Source organism: Thecamonas trahens, assembly GCF_000142905.1.
Source record: "Thecamonas trahens ATCC 50062 unplaced genomic scaffold supercont1.5, whole genome shotgun sequence".
Lineage (NCBI taxonomy): Eukaryota > Apusomonadida > Apusomonadidae > Thecamonas > Thecamonas trahens.
The window spans coordinates 501,008-525,088 of NW_013657675.1; the positions used below are offsets into that span (position 1 = coordinate 501,008).

Below are 24,081 nucleotides of genomic sequence, written 5' to 3' on the forward strand. Positions count from 1 at the left end.
CCTACCCTAAACCCTCCCTACCTCCTACCCCCTCCCCCCTCCCTCCCCCCCCCTCTCCAACGCTGCCTTCGCTTCATGCGTCTCACCGACACGCTGCCGCTCCTGCGGCCGTCGATTCTCTTTCTCGTCTGTGTCCTCGCTGTGGCTGTGCGACTCTTTGCCACTCAGCGGTATGAGAGCATCATCCATGAGTTTGATCCGTACGTTGGCATACATATTATATATATATATACACCTATATCTATGTGTGTGTGTGTGTGTGTGTGTGTGTGTGTGTGTTTGCTCATGGTAGTCAGCCATGTCCCTCTCTCACGCTTTCCTCTCTTCGCTCTGTGCACAGTTACTTTAACTTTCGGACAACGCAGTATCTGACCTCGCACTCGTTCTACGATCTGCACAACTGGTTCGATCCCATGGTGTGGTACCCGCTTGGTCGGGTTGTGGGATCGACGGTGTACCCGGGGCTGATGGTCACCGCTGGAGCTGCGCATTACGTCATCACCTCGCTCCTTGGTCCGCTGGAGATCAGGCTGGTGTGCGTGTATCTGGCGCCGGTCTTTGCCGCGCTCACCTCGCTCGTCGCCTATGCCACTATTGCCGAGCTCCACTCGTACTCGGCTGGCCTCCTTGCCGCCGCGCTCATCTCGGTTGTTCCGGGCTACATTCAGCGGTCGGTGGCGGGATCGTACGACAATGAGGCTGTGGCTATCTTTGCGCTTCTCTTTACGTTCTACTCGTGGATGCGTGCGGTGCGGACCGGTGCGCTGTCATGGGGCGTGGTCTCTGCGCTGGCGTACTTTTACATGGTTGCGTCCTGGGGCGGCTACGTGTTCATCATCAACCTCATTCCGCTCTACACTGTGGTCATGATCCTTGTGGGACGGTTCTCGCGGCGGCTGTACGTAGCGTACTCGACGTTTTGGGTCGTGGGCACGCTCGCGTCAATGTCGCTGCAGAACATCCTGTTTATTCCGGTCCAGACTGCAGACCACATGGCGGCTCTGGGCGTGTTTGTGGGCATGCAGGGCCTCATGCTTGTCCTCTTCCTCCAGTCGAAGATGTCGCCACCGACCTTCCGCGCCTTTCTCAAGGTCTCGGGCGTCGGCCTGGTGGTGGGTGGCCTTGCGGCGCTGCTTCTCGCCTCGGTCCTGCCGGGCACCTCGGGCCGGCTGCTCTCGCTCCTCGATCCGCTCGGCAAGCACATGGCCATCACCAAGTCTGTCTCGGAGCACCAGCCGATGGTGTGGACCAACTTTTTCATGGACCTGCACCTGCTCACGGTCTTTATGCCCATCGGCGCGTACGTGTGCTTTTCCAAGCCGTCAGACGGTGGGATTTTCCTCATCATGTACGCGGTCACAGCCGTGTACTTTGCCTCGGTCATGGTCCGACTCATTCTTGTTGTGGCGCCCGTTGCCTGCCTTCTCTCGTCCATCGGCATCACGTCGCTGCTCGACACGTACCTGGCGGCGTTTGTGGCGGTCGACGACAAGGGCGAGAAGCGGGCGGAGGAACAGCGTAGCAAGGGCGCGACGCCGGCGCCGCCACGCGGCCTGGCCATAGGCGTCGTCTGCGTCGTTGCCTTTCTTCTGGTCTTCTATGTGGTTCACTGCACTTGGGTCTCGCAGGCAGCATACTCGGAGCCGTCGATTGTGCTGTCGACGCGGAGTCATGCCGGGCGGGTCAACTTTGACGACTTCCGCGAGGCGTACTACTGGCTGCGGATGAACACGCCGGAAGACGCCAAGATCATGTCGTGGTGGGACTACGGGTACCAGATTGCGGCCATGGCGAACCGGACGACGCTTGTCGACAACAACACGTGGAACAACACCCACATTGCCACAGTCGGCAAGATGATGGCCTCCAACGAGACCGCAGCCTACCCGCTCCTACGCCAGCACGACGTCGACTACATCCTGGTGGTCTTTGGCGGCGTCATCGGCTACTGTCCGACGACATCAACAAGTTCCTGTGGATGGTCCGCATCTCTGGCTCAGTCGACTCATCCATCAAGGAGGCCGACTACATGTCGCCGGTTTCGGGCCGTTACGCGGTTGACGACTCGGCCTCGCCCACCATGAAGCGCTCGCTCATGTACAAGATGTGCTACTACCGATTCGGGACCCAACAGACCGACCCCTACCGCTCCGCCGGCTATGACCGCGCCCGCGGAGTCGAGGTCGGCGTCAAGAACATCCGTCTCCGCTACCTCGAGGAGGCCTACACCACCGAACACTGGATGGTCCGCATCTACAAGGTCATCCACCCGACCGCCCTCTCGCCGCCGCCGGCCCGCGCCAAGGCCCGCCGCGCCCTCCGCGCCGCCCGCAAGGCCGCAAAGTCCTCCATCCGTGCCAAGGCCGCTGCCGCAGGCTCTACCCGCGTCCTCACCCCTGGCCAGCGCGCTGAGCTCTCTGCCCGCGACGCCGTCACTCGCCGCATCGCCGCACACAACCCGTTCCTCGACCTCTCGCCAGCCCTCGGCGCCGCGGGCAAGAGCCGGAAGACCAAGGCTCGCGCGACCCCGTCGCGTGCCGCCAAGCGCAAGGCTCGTGCTGCCCAGCGCAAGGCTCGTGCCGCCAAGGCTACCAAGGCTGCCAAGGCTACCAAGGCTGCCAAGGCTGCCAAGGGTGGCAAGGGTGGCAAGGCTGTTGGCAAGGGTGGTAAGGGTGCCGCCAAGGGGGCCAAGACCAAGTGAAAAGCCAACAGACAGGAGACCCCGCCCAACATATTTTTCCCCCTTCCCCACCCCCCACCCCCCACCCCCCCCTGCCAATTTGGATCCTCGGTTGCAAGTCAGCTGCAACGCTTGCGGCATGCTCCCCCGGGATGAACACCTGAGGCGGCTGCGGCCGTGGTTGCAGCTGCCACCTCCACCTCTATCATCACCTCTCTCTCTCTCTCTTCCTCTCTCCTCCACGGTTAGGATGGAAGAGATTGTCCTTTCGCCCCGGCTGGAGCTGCTCTCGCGGGGTACGTCGCACCCCGGGTGCGTGATCTCAACGCGGTGGCGAGCGAGCGTGGCGTTGCCGAAGAACTTGGAGGCAGTAACTCTTCCCGACTCGCACTGCATATACATCACCAAGGATGGGACTCGGTTCGAGGTTGAAGGCATGCGTGTTGCTGTCCGGCCCGACTCGCTGGTCATGTCCAAGGGCTTCATCGACGTCGTCGACATCCGTCGCACCCTGCGCCTCTCTCGGGCTCCGCTTCAGGGCATCATCTTCCACTTTGACGCCCTCGTTGCCCCTGGCATCCGCGTCGTCACCCAGTCATCGCCGTACGCACTCTTTACCAACACTGCGTCGGCAAATCGGTACATCGCCTCGCTCACTCCCGAAGAGCTCGAGGTCCGCCGCGCCGCCGCTCAATCCGAGGCTGCTGCTGATGCTGCGCAGCGTAGCGCCGCGGGTACAGGCAAGGCGCGACTGACAACGTCGACGTCGAGCAGGGCTCTTCGTGGTGAGCCGTCCACTCCGTCCGGACACAATGATAGGCTGCCGCAAATCGGGCTGGCTGTCGACGATGGTCCCGAGCAGGTCACGCCGCCGCCGCACTCGCCTGGCACCTCGCCGCCGACGAGCAAGGAGATGGGGGTGCGCCCCTCTGGTAACTTTGGTGCTGGGCCGTCGATTGCATCCGGTGACGAGATGCTAGCAAGCATGGCCGAGTCCAAGCTCTCGATCGTTCCAACGTCGCTAATCGACGAGGGACAGCACTCGCTGCTTGTTGTTCTTGACGCTGACCTGCGCAACTCCTCGTTTGAGACGGCCGACTGGCACATGTGGCAGGGCAATCTTGCAGCGTTTGCCAACGAGAACGCGCTCCTTGTGGCACTCTCGACCGCGCTCTGCACCAACACGCCGTTCGCGCCGATTCGGCTCAAGGTCTTTTCGAAGGACTTTAACTCGTGGGTCTTGGTCTCGTCGATGGCGGCGTCGTCAACAAGGCCCGGCATGCCGCCGAACTTTGCCGTCCTCGACCGTGCGCGCATTCTCATTGTTACGGCGTATGTTGGACCCGGCTTGAGTGGCGTGCAGTCGCCGTCACCGCCGGCACCGCCGTCGCCGGCGCCGCCACCGCCACCGCTCAACGCTCTCGCACTCCTCGAGGGCCTCGAGCTGTCGCAAGGCGACGCCAGCCAGCTCGATGTCTCGCAGTGGGAGTCGATGCCGCTCACTGTGGTTCCCAACTTTTCGCAGCACGAGTCCGGCCTCACCTCGGCGCTTCTCAACTCACTTGCCAGTGGACGGATGCCGCGGGAAGCTCCCAACCAGGATCCGGATGCGCTCGAGCTTGCGGTTGTCGAAGTCCTGCCGACGCTCGCTACGCTTGACGCGTCGGGAAAGTCGCTCATTGGCTGGTCGATGAAGGTGAAGGCCATGCGAATCTCAGCTGCGCTCGTCGGTCCGCTCGCCATCACCTCGGTCGTCGACTCGGTTACGCTTGTCTTTGGCAGCAGGCGTTTTGATGTTTCGGCCGACTCCAACGCCGCGACCATGGTCCGCGGCGGGCCGCTGAACATTGCCCTTGTCCTTTCACAGGACGTGGTGCTCGAGCAAGCCGAACACTTTGCGGAGACGCTCACCCCATCGCACGCGTCCAGCTCGGGCAAGCCAATGCTCTTTCCGCCTCCTGTCGCCGCCTGCATCCCGTTCTACGTCGAAGTCGCCGTTGTCGTCGCAAACCGCAGCTCGCTTGGCGAGCACTTTACCCAGCGTTGCGTCAGGTCCGAGCCGCGCATCTTTACCTTGTACGGCAGACTCTGGGGCCAGCTGCACATGCCCTCGCCAGGTGACAAGCGATCGCGGTTTTCTGATGACTCTGACGGGTCGGATGGATCGAACGACGGCTCGCGCCGCTCGCGCAAGTCGTCCAAGTCGTCCAAGTACTTTCGGGCACCTCTCCACAACACGTCGCACGACGACAGTGCCGCGGCGTCGTCGATGGCCGGTGGCTCGTTCGGCGGCTCAAACTCGTCGCCGGGCTCATCGTGGGCGTCGGGCACCGGTTACCGTTTCTCATTTGACTATGGCCTTGGCGGAGCGGCCACTGCCCTCCCGCTTCGCCACGTGCACCTCGGCCAGCTTGTCTGGCTGGCTACCGCCGCCACGCCTCCGAATGTTGAAAGCCAGACTATGCTCGACGCCCTTGCGCCGCAGCACTGGACTCTCCCGGCTCTGGTTGATGCCGTCGTCACCCTCATTCGCTCCGGCGGAGCACCCGCGGCGTATGCTCTCCTTGCGCGCTCGGGCTCGGCATCGGCTGCCATAACAGCGCGGGGCCTGGTTACGGGCAAAACCTTGCTGGAGGCTGCCTGCAGCCGCGGCGTTGAGCCCAAGGTCCTCGCCGCGCTCATCGCGTTGGCTTCGGCCGAGGCCCACACTGCTCTCGGCCCGCCGGTTGCCCGCTTCCTCGGCCTTGCGCTTGAGCTTTGCGCCCGCTCTGGCAACACCCCGTCTCTGCGGGTTGTGGTGAACACGGCGGTGAGTCTCGGGGTTGACATGGTCGACGTTGATCCCGAGGCTGCACTCGATGCTGCGCACTCGACCTTTGTGTACTGCTATCTCTGGCTTGCGGTCCATGCACGCGACGGCATAGGTGCCTCAGACTCGGCCACCCTGGAGTTTCTTGTCAAGTGGCGCAACGAGAGTGAGCTCGCTGCCTACGACCACCAGCCGATCTGCAACACATTGTCGTCGTACTCTTCGACCTGCTCCGACGGCATTGAGCTCATTGACCTTGGAGTCGACACGGTCGTGTGCGGCTCACTTGCGTCGCGCTCGACGCTCGCTCTGCCTGCACAAAGCTTGCCACATTCGGGCGTGCTCCGGCTCGGCGTTGTCGCGCGGGGCACAGCGAAAACTCGCAGCGCCATCGCTCGCGGTCGCGATCGGTGTCAACCTCGCGGTCGCGGTCGAACTCATTCATTCAACACCGACCGCGTCAGGCCTCGCAGTGCGAGCCGTGGATTCCCGAGTCAACTCCCATGGCACATTTTGTCCAGGCCTCGTCCGAGGATGACGGGGAAGATGGTTTGTTCACGTGTAAGGAAGAGTCACTTGAGGATGTGCGCGAGTGCTCTCGCCTCCCTCGTCGCATGCTGATTTTGCTTATTCTTGGCGCTGTCCTTGCGCTTGGCCTTCTCACCGCCGCTGCCTTTATTACCGGCATTATGGTTGGCGGCTCGCTGCAGCAAGCCGCCACTGCGCCGCTGCGTAGCTCACTCGCTGCCGCCAGCTTGGCATCGAACATCACGACTAGTCCGCACCCGAATGGGACCCATGCGACTGTCGCGACACGAAGCCATGGCGACAGTGGGTTTGACCCGTTTGCAGCGAGTGACCATGTACCGGTCAACGCAGCGCGCAAAGCGTACGCCATCGACCGGATTCGGGCACGTGGACGGATTGTGTGCGGATTTACGTTTGACCCGACGCAATCGGTGGCCAACGGGACGATGTACGACCATCCTTACGCCGCTTCACCAGGCCCGCTCATGGTGAGCAACCCAGCCGAGCTGCTTGCGGCCGAGGTTCCTTTCTCAGGTGTCACCCACGTGGGCGGTCTCCGGGTCTGCCGCGGCCTCGCTGCGCTGATTCTTGGTGACGCCAAGGCCATCGAAGTGGTCGACGCAGCCCACCCCGAGCCTGATGTAGTGTTTGGCTCGCTTGACCTGCTTCCGTACGCGCCATCGATGGTCCACGCCTCACCGCCAATGTTCCTCGATGCCATCGGCCTGCTCATCCGGTGTACGAACGCAGGCACTTGCCGCGAATCGGTGCTGAAGTCGGTGTCGCATTGGGATGACCGTGTGTGTGTGACGGCAGAACACGAGCATCTCGTCGAGACGTATCTCCCCTTTGTGAAGACCAATGACGTTGTTGTTGTCGACAGCGTGGTTGCCGGCGTTCTTCTTCTCGAGGACAAGTCTGAAGTGTGCCGATCCATCATCGGTCCAGTCTCAACCATGACTGGCACGCTCTCGGCGGCGGTAGAAGGCAGCTTGTACCGGTTTGGCCACTCTGCTCTCTTTCCCGATGACTCGACGCCAGTTGTCATGTCGGAGCACTTCAAGTTTGGCTGGCCGCTTTTATCATTGCAGGTTGTTCCGTATGCAGCGTACTCGGTGTTCCCGGCCGACACGCGGTGGTCACAGCTCCTCGATAGTGTCGTCTCGGTCTTGCACCGCGCCGGAGCTCGCGGCATCGAGCTGAGCTCGTCGACGTGCAACCTGTGTGGGTCCGGAGTCTGCGTCTGCGATCCGTCATCCCCGGCCGAGAACGCGGTGCCAATGTGGGAAGAGATCTCCAACACGCAAGGGCTCGACCTCTATACCGACTACGGGTTCTCGGAGCTGGACACGAGAGCGACCGCGATCCTAGTCGAGGCAATTGGCACGCGCGTCGGGGTGTGGACTGCCGTGTTTGGAAACTCGACGTGGGATATGCTGGCCAATCAGACCAACTCGCTCAACAACGACTGGTCTGCCGGAGGTGGCATTGGGGTGCCATCGTCGCATGCACGCCCGCCTTCGGCAGCGGTGGTTGCCGATCCGCGGTACCTGCTGGGTCCAGCTGTCGGCAAGCCGCTGATCGACACGGTACCTCCCCCGCCGCCGCCCCCGGCCCCGGTCGAGGCCGAGGTTGAAGTTACACAGGTCATCGCTGCGTTCCGAACCGAGGTAGCGACCGTAGCTGAGCGCGTTGATCGTGAGGCGGAGACCCGTCTCGAGACGCGCAACACCTCTGCAGGAATCTCGCTTGCAGTCGTGCTCACGGTCCTGGTGGCTGTCGTGGGGCTTGGCGCCGCTGCGGGCTACTCGGCGATGTGGCAGCCGCACCGTGCATCTCGCGGTGACGACGCGTTGCAACCTGCGCCGTTGGCGGAGTGGACAACGACTGTGATCAACCTTGGCCACAGCCCGAGTGAGGCCGTATCTGCCAGCTCCACTCACTCTTGAAACAAACTACTGCCACATGTTTGGTTGCACGAGAACATTGCGAACGCGTTTACGCCACTACGGCTTGCCTGAAAAGTTGACGCGGAGCTTGGGCACATCCATGGGAGCAACGCCGTCATCGTCCAAGTCCGAGTCGTGGTCCGAGATCTCTGAGAGGTCATCCGAGTCAAAGTCGTCCGAGTCGTCATCGTCATCCTCCGAGTCGAGGTCCGAGTCGAGGTCCGAGTCGTCGCCCGAGTCGTCGGCGTCGTCATCGATGATGTCGTCGGCGTCGTCGTCGGCGACGTCGCCCTCTGCAGTCGAGGCCTCGTAGGTGTTGTCGTACACGACGTCGGTGTCAGGGACCGAGTCGGCGCCGGCAGGATCACGCATGGCGTAGCTGGCGAGCGATTCGACGCCCGGCAGGGCCTGGAGGAGCGAGATGACGGTGGGGTCCGAGAAGCCAAAGTAGACCGGGCCAGAGATCGAGTTGGAGAGGGTGCGGCCGGTGCCCTGGTACTTGACGTGGTTGACTGCGGCGAGCATGGCGCCCCAGGCGCCCGATGCCGAGTCTGCGGTGATGGCGAGCTCGGGCTTGTCGGACGGGGTGACGACAAAGCGCGGGCCGGTGCCGCCATCGACGACTTCCGAGTAATACGGGACGCGGCGTGAGGTGTCGTTGAGCGAGGGGAACAGGCGCGACGACTTGTAGCCGACGGGCCAGATGTAGCTCGACGAGTGGAAGGCCGAGCGGTCGGTGACGACCGAGCCGAGCGAGTGAACAGTGAGCGAGCCGAGCGAGACGGGGAGGATGGGATAGCCTGCGGCGTCGCGCGGGACGGGACGGACCGCGCCTGCAGCGCGGCGCGAGCCACCGACGGGGCGCTTGCGCTTGCGAGCGCGCTTCCGCTTGGGCTTGGGCTTGAATCGGAAGACGAGCCAGAGTCCAGCCTCGTTGGAGGCGACCTCGGAGGCGGCTGCGGCGAAGCACTCCTTGTACTCGTTGGCGATGCGGGCCGAGGCCTCTGCCGGCGGCTCGTCGTCGGGGCCGGCCGAGGCGGCGACAAACGCGTCTGAAGGTGCGCCCTGCACCTCGGGAGCGGGCGGGCGGAAGCCGACGGTCTTCTGTGACTTTGTGGTGTCGACAAAGTAGCAGAAGAAACGGCGGAGCTTCTTGCGGCGGGTGGCGGCCGAGAGGCCTTGTGAGCGCTTGGAGACCATGTTGCTCTCGTGCTGCACAATGAGGCGCTCGCGCTCGGCCTTGGGCTTGGCGAGCATCGACTTGAAGAGCTTGACGCGGAGAGTGACAATCTTGTCGCGCACAAAGGGGAAGCGCTTGCCGGAGAGGTTGAGGATGGTGGGGAGCTGGGCCGAGGGCAGGTCCGACGGCCACTTGGCGACGAGCGAGGCGAGGTCGGGCGCAGCGTAGAGGATGGAGCCATCGGTGTCGACGCCGATCATGGTGTTCTCCATCTTGCCGTTGGCCACGTCCTCGATGCCCTGGTAAAACGCGGTCTTGAGGGCGAGGAACGGAAGGTCCGGGTCGTTGGTCATGGCCGACCAGTGGCCAAATCCGTGCTTGCAAACGCCTTCAAGCATGGGCTTGTCGTGCAGCGCAGGGTTCCACCAGCCAGGCATGGCCGTCGAGCGGTAGATGATGTTGAGAAAGTCCTCGAGTTGCGGGTGTTGCAGAATCTCGATGCGGATGGTGCGGAAGAACTCGATGCGCTCGAGGAGCTTCGAGGCGGCGGCCACAGAAGGCGTGGGCACCGGCTTGGACGAGCCGTCGAGGATGACCGGGATCTTGAGGGTGACCAGGTCGTCCTCGGTGAGCTCGCGCTTGGCGCGGACAGTGGCGCGGGCCTGACGGAGGTAGATGCCGACAAACCGCTTCACGTCGTCCGAGTTCTTTTCCGGCGAGAGCTCCTTGATGCCTGCGAGCTCAAAGAGCGAGTCCCAGTCGACCTCGTTCTGGATGTTCATGGCGGTCGAGTCGAGACGGAGATCGTACAGGAACGGTGTCGTGTCGTACTCGTCGCCGGCGCCGTCCTCGGAGAGGCCCGCCGACGTCAGCTGCTCGGCGAGGCCGGGGAAGGCCGCCGCCATGCCGCGCTCGTGCTCGGTCGTGGGCATGTTCTCGGCCTTACGCTTGGCCTCCATCAGCCGCTCGCGCTCCTCCTGCATGTTGCGGATCTGCTCCTCGGTCCCGTGCATGACATGGAGCGGGAGGCCAAAGCGGTGGAGAGCCTTGACGAGCGCGTTGCGGGTCTGCCGACGCCACGAGCGCTTGCGGCGGCGACGGTCCTCCTCCTCCTTGGCCGCCTTTTCGGCAACGAGCATGCGTGAGGTCTGCTCGGCGCCGCCAGCCTCGACCTTGGCGCGGCGCTCGTCGAGGTACGGCTTGAGAATGCGGTTGAGCCGCTCCGAGAGGACGGACGAGGCCGGGAAGAGGAACGGCTTCTGGCCCTCGGGCACAGGCGTGACGTAGTTGGACATGACGTCCACCGAGCCGTCGTCCTTGCGCGGAAGGGTGTACTTTGGCGCGTTCTCGTCGTCGTCGTCGTCACCGGCGGCGTCCTCGCCGGCCTTGCCATTCTCTTCCTCCTCATCCTCCTCGTCCTCCTCGTCCTCGACGTCCTCGCCGGCAGCAATGCGGGCGGCCTTGGCAGCAGCAGCAGCAGCGGCGCGGGCCTTGGCCTCGAGGCGAGACTTTGTGACGGCCCGGCCCTTCAGCGAGGGCTCGACGTAGACGCGCGAGTCGAATCCGATTTCCGGGTCGGTGCGGATCTGGTCGTAACGCATGAGGCCGTGCTTGTACGAGCCGTAGAGGAGTGCGCGGTCGTCTTGCGGCGTCCACCACTTTGCGGGCGGGACGTCAGCCTTGATACGGCCGTCCCAGAGCGAGTCGTAGATCTTGAGCTTCTCCAGCGGGGAGTCGGGGAACGACTTGACAACCTCTGCAACGAGATGCACCTTGCGGAGGCGGCGGAGGAAGGTCTTGGCCTTGCGCTTGAGGTAGGCGACGTAAGTCGGCTCCTGGAATAGCTTGGGAATGGGCATGTGCAGGTACGAGGTCTTGGCGTCCTTGAGCAGCTCGAGGCCAAAGAACTGGACGTCAGGCGAGTCGCAGTAGTCCACAATGAGGCGGAGGAGGGCGGTGCAGTACTTTTCGATCTCTTCGACCGAGTGGCGGAGCTTCCAGCCCTCCTTCATGTCTGGGAAGCGGGTAAAGCCGATGGCGAGGAGCGCACTCTGGAGCTTGGCGCGATGTGACTTGCCCCAAGCCACGTTCTCGGAGCTGCGCGAGCCCTTGCCGGACCGCTTACCACCGCGGCCGGTACCAGTGCGCGAGCCACGGCCACGGCCACGGCCACGGCCGCGCCCACGGCCACGGCCGCGTCCGCGCCCACGCGAGCTCTTGCGGCCGCGCGAGCGCTCGACGCCGTAGTCTTCGTCGTCCGAGTAGTCGTCGGTCGCAGCATGAATGGCGGCGTTGGAGCGGACCTTGCGGCGGCGGGTGCCCGAGATGATGAGGTCCATGTTAAAGTCCGAGGCGTTTTTCTCGGGCTCAACAGCGTTGGCCGTGTTGAGCTTGGCCTTTTCGGCAAACTTGGTCCAAAAGTCCGGGTCGTTGATGTCAATGTCGTCCACGTACTGGTCGTTGTTTGACGAGAACGAGGCCTTGGAGAAGGACGAGAACTCGTCCGAGGTCGACTGGACGACGACGGCACGACGGGAGAGGATCTGGTCGATGTCTTCTTCGCAAAACTTGGAAGCCTCGTCGTCTTCCTCATCCATGAGGGCGCCGTACGCGCCCTTCTTGAGCAGCCGCTCGACGTCCTCGCGAACCGAGACCTCCGAGTTCTTGGAGGCCGACGCGCCGCTTCGGTCGCCCTTCATCTTCATGAGGACGGCCTGATCGAGGCCGAGCTTGCGTGAGGCCTTGTCGAACATGTCGCGCTCGTACGTGTTGCGGGTAATGAGGCGGTAGACCTTGACCTGCTGGGTCTGGCCGATACGGTGGCAGCGAGCCTGGGCCTGGAGGTCGTTCTGCGGATTCCAGTCCGAGTCGTAGATGATGACAGTGTCCGCGGCGGTGAGGTTGATGCCGACGCCGCCGGCGCGGGTGCAGAGGATAAAGACAAAGCGGTCCGAGTCCTTGGCGGAGAAACGGTCGATGGCCTGCTGACGGACCGAGCCGCGGACAGAGCCGTCGAGGCGCTCGTACTTGTAACCCTTGTAGTAGAGGTAGTCCTCGAGGATGTCGAGGACGCGGGTCATCTGCGAAAAGATGAGGACCTTGTGGCCCGAGGCCTTGAGCTTGGGCAGGAGCTTGTTGATGAGAACCATCTTTCCCGAGGCGTTGATGAGGGCCTCGAACTTCTCGTTGATGGTCGAGAGGTTTTCGGTCTCGGACTCTTCGGCGCCCTTGATGAGGTATGGGTGGTTGCACACCTTGCGGAGCTCCATCATGACGTTGAGCAGGTTCGGCACGTTGGTCGACTTGCCGCCCTTGGTGAGGAACGAAAAGTTGCGCTCCATGACCGCGCGGTAGTACTTTTTCTGGATGCCGGTGAGCTCGACCTCGATGACGGTCTCCTCCTTGGGCGCGATGTTTTTCTCGACGTCGTTCTTGAGGCGGCGGAGCATGAGCGGAGCAAGGAGGGCGTGGAGATGGTCAAGCTGCTCGGGCTTCTCCTCGGGGTGGCCGTAACGATCCATAAAGTCGTCGAGCGAGCGGAAGCGGGGCGGGTCCAGAAAATACAGCAGCGACCAAAGCTCCTCCATGTTGTTCTGCAGCGGCGTGCCGGTAAGGAGGGTGATGTGCTTGAACTTAAAGTCGGCCAGGACGGTCATGAGCTTCGAGTTGACGTTCTTGAGACGGTGGGCCTCGTCGACAACGAGGTACTGCCACGGCAGGTCGCGGAGGTACTCGGCATCGGCAATGATCATCTCGTAGGTGGTGACCATGACGTTGAACTTGAGGAGCGTCTTGATCGGCTTGCCGTACTCGGTCTTGTAAAAGAACTCGTGCTGGCGGATGTGGGCGCGGGCGTCGCCGAGCCCGTGGTACACCACGCAGTTCATGTTCGTCCAGCCCTCAAACTCGCGCTGCCAGTGGCGGATGGTGGAGAGCGGGGCGACAACAATGAACGGGCCGCGCTGCTTCTGGACCTCGTAGAGGTAGTTGATGGTGGCGGCGACTTGGACAGTCTTTCCAAGGCCCATTTCGTCGGCTAGAATCGCGTTGGTCCCCTCGTGCCACTTGGCGGAGAGCCAGTTGACGCCCTCGACCTGGTACGAGCGCAGCGTGTTGCCGTTCTTGTACGTCCGCGACTCGCGGTCGGGGATGAACGGGAGATGGCGTCCGTAGTTGCGCGCAATCTGGAGCTCGAGATGCGACGGCACCTTGCACCGCTCCCAGTACAGCGCAATGGCGTCGGCGTCATCGACCTCGTCCTCGTACGCCCACGTCGCCTCTGAGTACGAGAGCTTGCACCACTTGACGAGGAAGATGGTCGAGCGGCGGCCATCGGCCTGGATGACGGTGTCGTGCGCAATGACGCGCTCGACCTCGGCGTATGCCGGGTCAAAGTACTCGCCCATCGACTTGAGGATCATCTCGTGCTCCTTCTGGTAGAACTTGCGGAGCCGCGTCTTGCCGTTGCGGAGGGCAATGATTGCTGACTTGGGCACCCACTCGACTTGCCGGTACGACTTGCCCTCGTACTTGACAAGGAACTCCTCGTCGTCAGGGCCTTCGACGCCGACCGGCGGCGGCGGCGGCGCCTTGAACGGCTTCTCGGGCGACTTGGGCGTCATGCCGGCCCGGATCTGCTGCGTCCGCAGCGCCTTGAGCTCGGCCTGGAGCTTGTCCGACTGCTGGCGCCGGGCGAGGATGTGCTGGATCCGCGACTCGGCCATCATCGACGACGGCTCGATCGCTGCGTACTTTTTCGACGCCGTCTTGGCGCCGCGGCCCTTCTTCTTGGACCGCTTGGCCGTTGTCGACTTTTTGCGCCGCCGGGCGGCGCCAAACGACGAGCTAGACGAGCTCGAGCTTGAGCTCGAGTCGTCCGACGAGCTGGAGTCGCCAGACGAGCTGGACGAGCCCGACGAAGACTCGGAGAACGAGTCAAAGTACGTCTTGTACACCTTGCGGGACGAGCGCTGTGCGCGCCCCGTCCGCGAGAACCGCGCGCCTCCTTCTTCCTTCTTGGCAGCAGCAGCGGCGGCAGCGGCAGCCTTCTTGGCCTTCTTCTTCTTCTTCTTTGTCTTGGACTTCTTCTCTTTTTGCCAGCCGCCGCCGCCGCCGCCAGCGAGCTTGCCAGAATTGGCGCCCGCCCGGTCGACGACGTCGGCAGGATCGGCTTGGTCTCAAACGACGAGCCGTGCTGGCTCGCTGCAGAGTGGCCGCTTGACGGGATCGGAACCGGAACCGGCGGCGCCTGGCGCTCGGTCTGCAGTCGCTGAGCCTGCTGCTGCTGGAGTTGGAGCTGGAGCTGAGCCTGGCGCGCCGCGGCTTGGGCACGCTGGGCCTCTTGCGCCTGCATCTGCGCCTGGAGCTGAGACTGGTACTGGGTTGCATGAGTCTGCTGCGACGATTGCTGCGCCTGCGCCTGCGCCTGTTGCTTCTGGAGGACAAGCTGCTGCTGATAATGCAAAAGGCGCAGCTGCTGGATCTGCGCCTGAGTCACACCGGGCGTCTGAAGAACTTGCTGGAGTTGGGCCTGCTGCTGGCGGAGGAGGAGCTGTTGCTGGAGCTGGGCCTGCGCCGACTGCTGGGCCTGCGCCGACTGCTGGGCCTGCGCCGACTGCTGGGCCTGAGCCTGGGCCTGAGCCTGGGCTTGAGCCTGGGCGAGCTGCTGCTGCTGTTGTTGTTGTTGCTGCTGTTGCTGTTGCTGCTGTTGCTGCTGCGCAAGCTGATACTGCTGCTGTGCGAGCTGCTGCTGTGCAAGCTGCTGGGCCTGGGCCTGGGCCTGGGCCTGGGCCTGGGCCTGTGCCTGCTGCTCCACCTGAGCCTGAGCCCGAGCCTGCTGCTGGAGGTAGAGTTGGGCCTGAGCCTGAGCCTGAGCCTGGGCCTGCTGATCAGCCTGAGCCTGGGCCTGCTGCTGAAGGTACTGCTGTGCCTGGGCACGAGCTTGGGCTTGGGCCTGAGCCTGTGCTTGAGCCTGCGCCTCTGCGATTTGCTGCTGTGCGCGGTGGGCTTGAGCGAGATGGTGAGCATGCTGTTCACTCTGGCCCTGGAACTGGGAGAGTTGCTGCGACTGGGCCTGGGCCATTTGCTGGGCCTGGGCCGGTGAAATCTGCATGGGAACCGGCTGGCTGTGCGCGGCAGCCGGGGCCGTGGCCGGGGCCGGCGTCGGCGCCTGTTCCGGCACAGGCGTCGGGACCGGGACTGGGATCGGAGCCGGAGTCGGCGCGCTCATAGGGATTGGAGCTGGAGTTGGAGCCGGAGCTGACGCCGAAACCGGGACCGGAGTTGGGACCGGAGCCGGAGCCGGAGCCGGAGCCGGAGCTGGCGTGGGCGCAGAGCCCTGCTGCCCATTTGCCGACATCACCTACAGACGAGAGGAGGTGCAGCAAGAGAGCGAGAGTGTGAGTGAGGGAGAAGCGGGATGTATGTAAAAAAGAGAGAGTATGTCTTTCCTTTCCCACACGGTGTATGTATGTATGTATGTATGTATGTATATGTGTGGTGTGATGTGGTGTGTGTGTAGTGTTGTGCGGGGTTGCTGTGCGACCTATGCGGGGGCATTCCGGGTGGATGGGGGGGGGGGGTGACACTTGAGGAAGAAGTTGCGGTGACGAACAGCGGGATAAAAGGTAGTGGTGGTAGGCAGCAGCGAAAGTCAGGGAAGGAAGACGGGAGAGGGGAGGGGAGGGGGCAGGGGAGGGGATGAGGAGGTGGAAGACAGGCAGGAAGGGGTACGGGAAGAGGCAAAGGGGACTCAAGGCACACGACATAACAAGGGTAGGGATGAAGGTGTCTGCAAAAATGTCGCTGTCTTGGTCATGGATAGCGGCTGTGTACCGACGGGTCGCCCATTGCGGTTTTTTGCCCAGGGGGGGCTTGAGCCCGGGGATGAGGAGGAGCTGGTTGGGGAGAGGCGGGGAAGGGGGCAACCTGCGAGAGGGGGGGGGGAAGAGGCAGAACAGGCACCGGCGAGGGAGGCCGTGAAAATCATGGATACACTTACTCTGCTACGCTACACAAAGGTCTTGGGCCTTTCCAAGACTCTCGGGCTGCGTGCGTCGGGTGCTGCGTCCCAACGCCCAATTTGCGGCTGGACGCCCACTGACCAAGTGGTGGTGGGGACGCTCGTTCGCTATCCACTGCCACCGTCAGTTGCCGGCGTACGATTCTACCCCCCACGGCCCCACGATCGAGGCTGGCATGGGTGCAAACCGCAGCGACGTTTTTTTAGGGGGGCCATCATGGCGACAAGAGGGGAGGGGGCATCGCTTGATTGGGTGCTTGTGGGCTTCGGTCACTTGGTGGCGGCAAGGCCAGGAAGAGCTGGCGAGAGGCCAAACGACTTGGCATCGGCGTGATATTGCTTGATACGCGAGATGACAAGCTGGGCCTGGCCCTTGGAAAGGCAATCGAGCTCGGCTTGGCTGCGCGCCTTGAGAAAGCCGAGGCGGACGAGATACTTCTTCTGGGCGTCGGAGGCCGGGCCGTTGCGCCATGGCGCGTTGCGCTTAAAGACCGAAAACATGCCCGGGTACTGGGCGCGGAGGTAGGTGTCTGCGCCGCGAAGTGCATCCTCAAGCGACGACGCCGTCAGCGGCAGATCGCGGGTCTTGGTGATGTACGTGTCCGGGACCCGGTATGTTTGCGAGACGGTGTACAAGCCCGGGGCCGGGTCTAGTTCGTGGTGGATGTGCAGCGAGCCCATGGCGGGCGTGCCGAGCGAGAGCTCAAACGTCCGCGCCCCAGTCTTGGCCCATGCATTCTGGGAGACCTCAAAGATGATCTGCGAGTCAACGTCGGCGCTGCGAGCATGACCGGGCTCGCTGTGAGCGGTGGCCGGAGTCAGCCGCGGGTCGAACGGATCGACCCGCGCAAGCTCGAGCTCGCGCACAAGCCGAAGCTCGTCCATCGACGCCGCTTCGCGGACCGACGGCCCGAGCGGAAGATCGTCCAGTGGCGCGAGGTCGCGCGCCAGCTGCGCCAGGTCTTGGTTCACCAGCGCAAAATCGGGCGCGAGGCCGAGAAGTGACGGGAGGGTCACCAGGCCACGCGACTTGGCCTTGTTGGCAAAACTGTCAACGACATCAAGCACAATACACGCGGTCTTGCCAGGCGCCGTCCGGAGGCCACGCCCCAGCATTTGCTGGAACAGCCCTTGTGACTTTGTTGGCCGTGCGAGGACGACGCAGTCGATGATTGGGATGTCGGTGCCCTCGGTGAAGACGCCGCAGTTGATGAGCACCGGAAACTCCTTGGCTCGAAAGGCGTCGACCAGGGCGGCGCGTTCTGCAGGTGGCGTCATGCCGTGGACATACCGTGCGTCGATGCCTTCGGCGGCAAACGCCGCCTGTAGGTCGAGGATGTGCTGGACGTCGACGGCAAAGACGAGCGTCGACGAGAGGGTGAGGCCGGCCGGCGGCGCCGCTGCCAACGCAAGCCAGTTCTCGAGGAGAATGGCGTTGCGATCTGGCCGGTTGACGTGCGCTGCGAGGTGGCTGAGCGCAAAGTCGCCGCCCCACGACTTGACCGCAGACAAATCGGTGGTGGTCTTGACGGTAAAAACCTTGAGCGGCGCGAGCCAGCCTTCGTCCATCATCTCGAGCATTGAGCGGTGGTAGGTGATGGCATCAAAGACGGCGCCAAGCCCGAGCCCGTCGTGCCGCCGCACCGTCGCCGAGCAGCCCCATAGCAGTGTGGGCGCAGTTGGCGGCGGGCCCGGTACGGCTAGTCCCTCGTCAGAGTCTTTGGCAAGGCCAAAGTGGTCCAGGATGCGGGTGTACGTCGGCGCTGTGGCATGGTGTGCCTCGTCAATGATGATTAGCTTGAATTCGGCTGGATCGAAATACTTGAGCCGCAGTTGCGCCGCCTGCGATGCCCTGCCGAGCGTCGGCACCGAACCGACGACAACGTCGGCGTCGCGCGACGCGTTCGCCTCGCCCTGCTCGATCTCTACCCGCAGCGTTGGATGAGCGTCCGCGATGCGGTCGCGCGCCTGCTGCAGCAGCTCCACCCGGTGCGCAAGGACAAGTGTCTTGGTCGCTTTAGGCGTCGGCGGCGGCAGGGCGTCCAGCAGGGCCGCAAAGATGACCGTCTTGCCCGAGCCGACCGGTAGCGAGACTACCTGCCGCCGCACCCCGCTTGCAAACGCCGCCAGTGACCTCGCCACGGCAGTCTTCTGGTACGGCCGCAGCTCGATACCACTCGTTGTCGTCATCCGAGCAGCCTCTCCAGCCTCTCCAGCTTCTCCAGCTTCTCCAGCTCCATCACCCTTTCTGTGAACCGCTCCGCCCAAGCTCGCTCGCGCTCTTGCCTGCGATGCCACACTCCGCCAGCACCATGCTCCGACTCGTACACTCCAGCCTCGCCAGCGCAGCATTGTGTGTGAGGGAGAGAGGGGGGAGGGGGAGGAGGAGGGCAAGGGTAAAGTGTGGTTACTCATGAGTACGAGCTCGGTCAGGGCTTGGTCTTGAGGGCTCAGGCTTGAGCGGGGCGAGACAGTCGGTCGGTCGGTCGGTCGGGCGGTGGGGCAGTCGGGGCGGTCGGTCAGCCATGGCCAGCTTGCAGCGGAGTCTTTGTCTTGGCATGGATGGTCAACGAACAATTGGGGTTGCCATGCGGAACAATAGTAATTGATGGCATCAACGATTGTTTTTGCCGCAAAAACCGGCAACAGGCAAGCAACCGACGACTGTTGGCGGATAGCATGTTGAACGGCGAGGAGGACAGCAGAGGAGCAACGGCTGCGGGAGGAGACCGAGTGACAGACTCCAGACTCCAACACCGCACTTATAGGGTGAAAGGACTTGGCATGTCAGGCACCACCCCACATAAGCTGATCAACTCGTCGTCGTCGTCGCGGAGTCTCGGCTCGCCGCGTGGGGGCAGCGGCAAGAGCTCTGGAGAGTGTGTTCGTGTCGCTGTCCGCGTCCGACCCTTCAACGAGCGGTACGGCAATGGGCGGGATGATCGGGGAGAGGGAAAAGGAGTGGTGACGGTATGCGGCTGTGGCTGTAGTGTGGATGAACCCGTAGACTAACTAGCTCGATCGTGGACTGCAGGGAACTGGCACTCGGATCGACGTCGGTCATCTCTATGTACGGCGCTGCGACGGCGATCGAAGATGTGGAGAACGAGCGGGCGAAGCATGAGTACACATACGACTATTCGTTTGACTCGTCGCAGCCAGCATCACCGGCGTTTGCCTCGCAGGAGGATGTTTTCGAGGCGCTGGGACGGCCGCTCATAGAGCACGCGTGGTCGGGCTTCAACTGCTCGATGTTTGCGTACGGACAGACCGGATCAGGCAAGTCGTACACCATGATGGGCTACGGCGAGGCCAAAGGCCTCATTCCGCGCGGTTGCGAAGCGTTGTTTGAGCGGCTGGCGGCGGCCGAGGCTGATGCCCAGGTCTCGGGCGCGTCGGTTGAGGTCTCGTATCTGGAGATCTACAACGAGAACATCCGCGACTTGCTGAGCCCGCGGCTCGGCGCGACGCGCACGTTGAGCGGATTGCAGCGAGTCGAGTCGCCTGGGGCACACCGAGCCGGTGAACACTCGGGCTCGCACCTGACCATCCGTGAGAACCCGCAGCTGGGCGTGTATGTTGTGGGCCTCTCCAAGATCCTGGTCAAGTCGTACGCCGACATCGAGAAGGCCATCAACGCCGGAAACCGGTCGCGGACGGTGGCCCGGACCAAGATGAACGACACTTCCTCGCGGTCGCACTCGGTCTTCACCATCTACTTTAGCAAGGAGGCCGAGACAAGCATAGGCTCGGAGAGCACGTTCTCCAAGATTTCGCTCATTGACCTTGCCGGCTCGGAGCGGCAGAAGCACACGCAGGCCCAAGGCGAGCGGCTCAAGGAAGCGTGCTCGATCAACAAGTCGCTCTCGGCGCTGGGCAACGTCATCTCGGTCCTCGCCGACAACTCACACCGCCCGCGGCGGCAGCACAAGTACGTGCCGTACCGCGACTCGGCACTCACGCGCCTGCTGCAAGAGTCGCTCGGCGGCAACTCAAAGACGGTCATGATTGCCACAGTCTCGCCGGCAGCCGATAACTTTGACGAGTCGCTCTCGACGCTGAAGTATGCGCACCGCGCCAAGCAGATTGTCAACTCGGCGCGCAAGAACGAAGAGGTCAAGGCTGCGGCGGTCGACGCACTGCAGGCCGAGGTCCTTCGGCTCAAAGAGCTACTGGCGGCGTCGTCGGGCGGAGGCGGAACCGGGACTGCCGCGTCGCCCCAGGACCGGCTGGCGCAGGAGGAGGCCGCCAGTCGGCTCGCCGAGAACGAGGCGCTCATCGCCGAGCTTTCCATGACGGTTGCCGAGAAGGAGCGGCGGACTGAGGAGATTAATCGGCTGCGGAGCGAGGCGCTGGCCGACATGGGCATTTCCATGGTCGAGCTCACTGGGGCGCTCGGCGTGGATAAGTCGACACCGCACCTGGTCAACCTCAATGCCGACCCGCTCATGTCCGAGAACCTGGTTTACTTTCTCAATGACAACGTGACCCGGATCGGCAAGGCGACTGCGAGCGTCCCGCAGGACATTGTCCTCTCAGGCTTCAACATCCAAGACGAGCACTGCACCATCGAGGCCGCCGCCGATGGCAGCATGATACTGCACCCGGCTGCAAACGCCAAGACCTTTGTCAACGGCGAGCAGGTGACCGAGCCGGCGGTCCTCGCCACCGGCCACCGCATCATTCTTGGCAACAACTACCTGTTCCGCTACACCAACCCGGCCGAGCTCGAGCAGCTTCTGGCCGAGTCGGACGGCAAGCTGCCGCCCGAGCTGGCAGGCGGCTTTGAGTTTGCCATGCGCGAGTTCCTCGCCGCCCGCGGGCAGAGCGTCGACGTCGATCCGGACTCGGAGGCCGGGCTCATTCTGCGGCTGGTCGAGGCCACCGACGAGGCCAACGACGTGGCCGAGCTGTTGAAGAAGAAAATGATATTCTCGGTCGAGCTCCACGACAACGACGACGGCAAGCGCGAGGTCGGCATCCGGGCCACAAACTTGCTCACCGACTCGACCAAGTTCTGGAGCGTGGAAAAGTTCGACAACCGCTTTGCCGCCATCCAGCAGTACATGGAGATTTACGGGCAGACCGGATCGTGGGACGTGCCGGCTGAAGACGACCCGTTCTTTGACCCGCCGTCGGACCAACTGATCGGGACGGCGACAGTGGCACTGGGTCCGCTACTCAGCCACGGCGTCATCGACGGCTGGTTTCCGGCCACCTTTGGTCGATTCGACGAGGCCCGGGGCGAAGTCCACCTCCGGCTCTCGGTCGTGGCCGCGCCATTGGACTCGACGCCGTCGCCGGTGCTCCTCGCACAAGCCAAGCCGCTGCTCATCACCAAAGACACCATCGGCTCGCTGGTGGCGGTCAACATCTCGGTCGCCGGCATCCGCGAGGTGACCTGCGAGTTTGACGAAGGCATGTTTGTGCGGTTCTTCTTCCCCGAAGGCTCCGAGGAGGTGACGCCGCGGACAGAGGCAGTCTCGTTGCAAGAGTCGGTCTCGAGCAAGAGGGCGAGCGAGACGCCGCTGGCGTACTTCGAGTCATTTGTCATGCCGCTCTCAAAGTCGCTGGTGGCGCAGCTTGGCACGGGCTCACTCAAGTTTGAGCTGTGGGGACACGACTCTCTCGAGGCGCGTGATCCTGACGTCCTGCAAGCTGTGCTTCGCACCCGCGACGCCGAGCTCGAAGCCGCCCGGCGCAACTTTGCCGACATCAACGCCAAGCAAGCCGACGAGATTGCGGCGCTCAAGGCGCGGGTGGCCGAGCTCGAGTCGAACGCGTACACGGTGCTCAAGGACGAGGTCAACGAGTTCCGCGCGAAGAAGGCCAAGTTTGAGGCCACGCTTCGGACGCTCCACGACACGCTGCCGGCGTTTGAGAGCCAGCTCAATTCGATGATGGCGTCGGCAAGCGCAAGCGCCGCCGGCGTCGGCACGCCGCCGCGCACGCCGCGCAAGCTCACGCCGCGCGAGCTGAGCCAGCCATTCCTTGGGCATTGAGTGCCGTAGATTGTCGAACAAAGCAAGGTGACCATATTCGTGTTCCATGACTTTATACGGCTCGGTTCAACCGAGGATGCCGACCGACTTGCACTTTTCGACGGCAGCCGACGCCTCGACTGGGTCCATCGACTTGAGGGTGTCGCGGACAGCGGCAACGTCGCCGGAGAGAATGGCATCGCGGAGAGCCTCAGGGAGGGTGTCCATGACTGCGGCGTAAGCCTGGTACTCCTCGGTCTGAGCGATGGCCTCCTGCTCTTCGGGAGTGAGGCCCTCGGCGGCAACTGGGGCGGCAGCGGCGGCCTCGGTCTCGATGGCCTCATCGTCGTCGGCGTTGGCGAGCTCCTCCTCGACGGCGGCGACGAGCTTCTGGTAGTTGTTCTTCCAGTCGTCATTAAAAGCGGCGACGGCCTGCTTGTTGCCGGAGAGCATCATGCCGAAAAACTGGTTGGCGCCCGACGGCCCGCCCATGGCAAGAATGTACTGCACGACGTACGAGTGGTGGACCCAGCGCTTGGCAGCCTTGTGGTCGCCGGCCTTGATGGCGCGGATGCCGAGAATCGAGAGATGATCGGCCATGTCCTTGTTGATCAGCGCCTTGGCGTGCCTCTTGAGAATCTCCTGCAGCCGCTCAAACTTGCCGCGCGGGACCGAGCCGACCATGTCGATGAGGAGCTGCAGCTCCGAGTCGGCGTCGTCCGAAGCAGCAGCGGGCTCGTCCTCTCCACCAGTACCCGGTGTCGGTGCAGCAGCAGCACCAGAAGAAGCAGCAGCGGCGGCGGCCGGATCGATCTCGCCCGACGGCAGCAGGGCGTCCGGCGAGATGCCAGCAGCAGCAGCGGCGCCTTCAGCAGCGGCGCGTGCGACACGGAGCTCTTTGAGCGCCTTGGCCTCGCCAACCAGCTCAGCCTCCTGCTCGTCGGCAGACTTGCCCCTGTTGATGAGAGTTGACTCCCACTTTGTGGTGCACATGTTGTCTGCGTTCCACTTGAAGTTCTTCTCCCGCTCCGCCGCCCGCTCCGCGTAAACGTCCTCGGCCTTCTGCCGCTCCTCCAACTCGGTCTTGAGCCCGTCCTTGGTCTCTGCGTCGAGGCTCTCCTCCGTCAGCTTCAGCAGCAGCTTGCTGATAGCCTTCTTGTTCTCCTCCCGCATCTGCTCCTCTTGCCTGTGTACCTCCTTCAACCCACCCCAATCCAATGCCTGTGTTGTCAGTCCCCTGCCTAGGACATGCCTTCGTGAAGGCACCCCCCCCCCCCTCCTCCTCTTCACCCAGCACCCCCATGGGATACGTACGCAACCATCTGACGCTCATGCTCCTTTTGCTGGCGACGAACAGCCATGAACGAGTCTCTGTCCACATAGGGAGACACTTCTTCGTCGTCAGAGAGCTCGATGTTGTCCCACTTGGAGTAGTCAACCATGGTGCGAGTGAGAAAGGTTGTCGTCGTCCAAGCGGGCGGGGGGGGGGCAGGGGACACAGGGGGCAGGGGGCAGGGGGCAGGGGGGCGGCCTTCTTCAGCCTTTTGTCAACCAGTGTACCAGTGTGCCAATCATTGGCCGAAAGGGAGGCACGGGAGAAGAGGAGGAGGGGAGTCTTGAGAGTGGGATTGATGAGTGATGATTGATGATTGATGATATGTGATGGATGGATGGGGAGAGGAGGGGGGAGGGGAGAGGGGGAGGGAGGGGGTGAGGGGGGGGTTGATCATGGCAATGTGACCCGCTGTGCTCTTCTTGGTCATGTCGGATGAAACGATGACCACCCGTGAGAGGCCACGCCATCGGGCACCCGACTCCAGCCTCAGCCACTCCTCCTCTCCACACACCCACACCCACACACCCACATACCCATACACCCATACACCCACACACCCACACACAATGGTACACTCCCTTCCCTCCTCCCTTCCCT

At 63.2% G+C, this 24,081-nt stretch overlaps 7 protein-coding genes across 7 annotated transcripts in view; 4 read left to right on the forward strand and 3 right to left on the reverse strand.

Moving 5' to 3' along the window:
- Nucleotides 1–75: 75 nt before the first annotated feature.
- AMSG_01367 (oligosaccharyl transferase) lies at nucleotides 76–2,701 on the forward strand (the record flags this gene model as incomplete). The annotated part of the gene is made up of 3 exons (XM_013906519.1): nucleotides 76–200; nucleotides 341–1,937; nucleotides 1,970–2,701. The coding sequence occupies 3 exons, from the start codon at nucleotides 76–78 to the stop codon at nucleotides 2,699–2,701; spliced, it is 2,454 nt and encodes an 817-aa protein (XP_013761973.1).
- A 229-nt stretch (nucleotides 2,702–2,930) lies between these two features.
- On the forward strand, nucleotides 2,931–7,966 carry AMSG_01368 (uncharacterized protein; the record flags this gene model as incomplete). Its single annotated transcript, XM_013906520.1, has 2 exons — nucleotides 2,931–5,846; nucleotides 5,876–7,966. 2 exons carry the CDS (start codon nucleotides 2,931–2,933, stop codon nucleotides 7,964–7,966), a joined length of 5,007 nt encoding a protein of 1,668 aa, XP_013761974.1.
- Nucleotides 7,967–7,999: 33 nt separating this feature from the next.
- Nucleotides 8,000–15,364, reverse strand: AMSG_01369 (uncharacterized protein). Its single transcript, XM_013906521.1, has one exon. It carries the CDS (start codon nucleotides 13,871–13,873, stop codon nucleotides 8,024–8,026), a length of 5,850 nt encoding a protein of 1,949 aa, XP_013761975.1. The 5' UTR covers nucleotides 13,874–15,364; the 3' UTR covers nucleotides 8,000–8,023.
- Nucleotides 15,365–16,355: 991 nt separating this feature from the next.
- On the reverse strand, nucleotides 16,356–18,360 carry AMSG_01370 (DEAD/DEAH box helicase domain-containing protein). Its single transcript, XM_013906522.1, has one exon. It carries the CDS (start codon nucleotides 18,355–18,357, stop codon nucleotides 16,438–16,440), a length of 1,920 nt encoding a protein of 639 aa, XP_013761976.1. The 5' UTR covers nucleotides 18,358–18,360; the 3' UTR covers nucleotides 16,356–16,437.
- A 591-nt stretch (nucleotides 18,361–18,951) lies between these two features.
- Nucleotides 18,952–22,471, forward strand: AMSG_01371 (kinesin family member 1B; the record flags this gene model as incomplete). The annotated part of the gene is made up of 2 exons (XM_013906523.1): nucleotides 18,952–19,088; nucleotides 19,202–22,471. The coding sequence occupies 2 exons, from the start codon at nucleotides 18,952–18,954 to the stop codon at nucleotides 22,167–22,169; spliced, it is 3,105 nt and encodes a 1,034-aa protein (XP_013761977.1). The 3' UTR covers nucleotides 22,170–22,471.
- AMSG_01372 (uncharacterized protein) lies at nucleotides 22,211–23,603 on the reverse strand. Its single transcript, XM_013906524.1, has 2 exons — nucleotides 23,463–23,603; nucleotides 22,211–23,334 (listed from the first exon to the last, which is right to left on the reverse strand). The coding sequence occupies exons 1-2, from the start codon at nucleotides 23,588–23,590 to the stop codon at nucleotides 22,236–22,238; spliced, it is 1,227 nt and encodes a 408-aa protein (XP_013761978.1). The 5' UTR covers nucleotides 23,591–23,603; the 3' UTR covers nucleotides 22,211–22,235.
- A 251-nt stretch (nucleotides 23,604–23,854) lies between these two features.
- AMSG_01373 (calmodulin-2) overlaps nucleotides 23,855–24,081 on the forward strand; it is a 1,492-nt gene continuing 1,265 nt past the window's right edge. The window contains exon 1 of the mRNA XM_013906525.1: nucleotides 23,855–24,053. Coding sequence (XP_013761979.1) covers nucleotides 23,910–24,053 — 144 coding nt within the window. The 5' untranslated portion in view covers nucleotides 23,855–23,909. The remainder of the gene's footprint in view (nucleotides 24,054–24,081) is intronic.

What these genes read in the sequence shown, in the direction of transcription:
- AMSG_01370 (XM_013906522.1), bottom strand. Translation starts at nt 18,357, where the DNA reads ATGACGACAACGAGTGGTATCGAGCTGCGGCCGTACCAGAAGACTGCC.
- AMSG_01369 (XM_013906521.1), bottom strand. Translation starts at nt 13,873, where the DNA reads ATGATGGCCGAGTCGCGGATCCAGCACATCCTCGCCCGGCGCCAGCAG.
- AMSG_01372 (XM_013906524.1), bottom strand. Translation starts at nt 23,590, where the DNA reads ATGGTTGACTACTCCAAGTGGGACAACATCGAGCTCTCTGACGACGAA. An exon ending in CATGAGCGTCAGATGGTTGC is followed by an intron (nt 23,335 to 23,462) that starts GTACGTATCCCA and finishes GGAGGTACACAG; the next exon opens with GCAAGAGGAGCAGATGCGGG.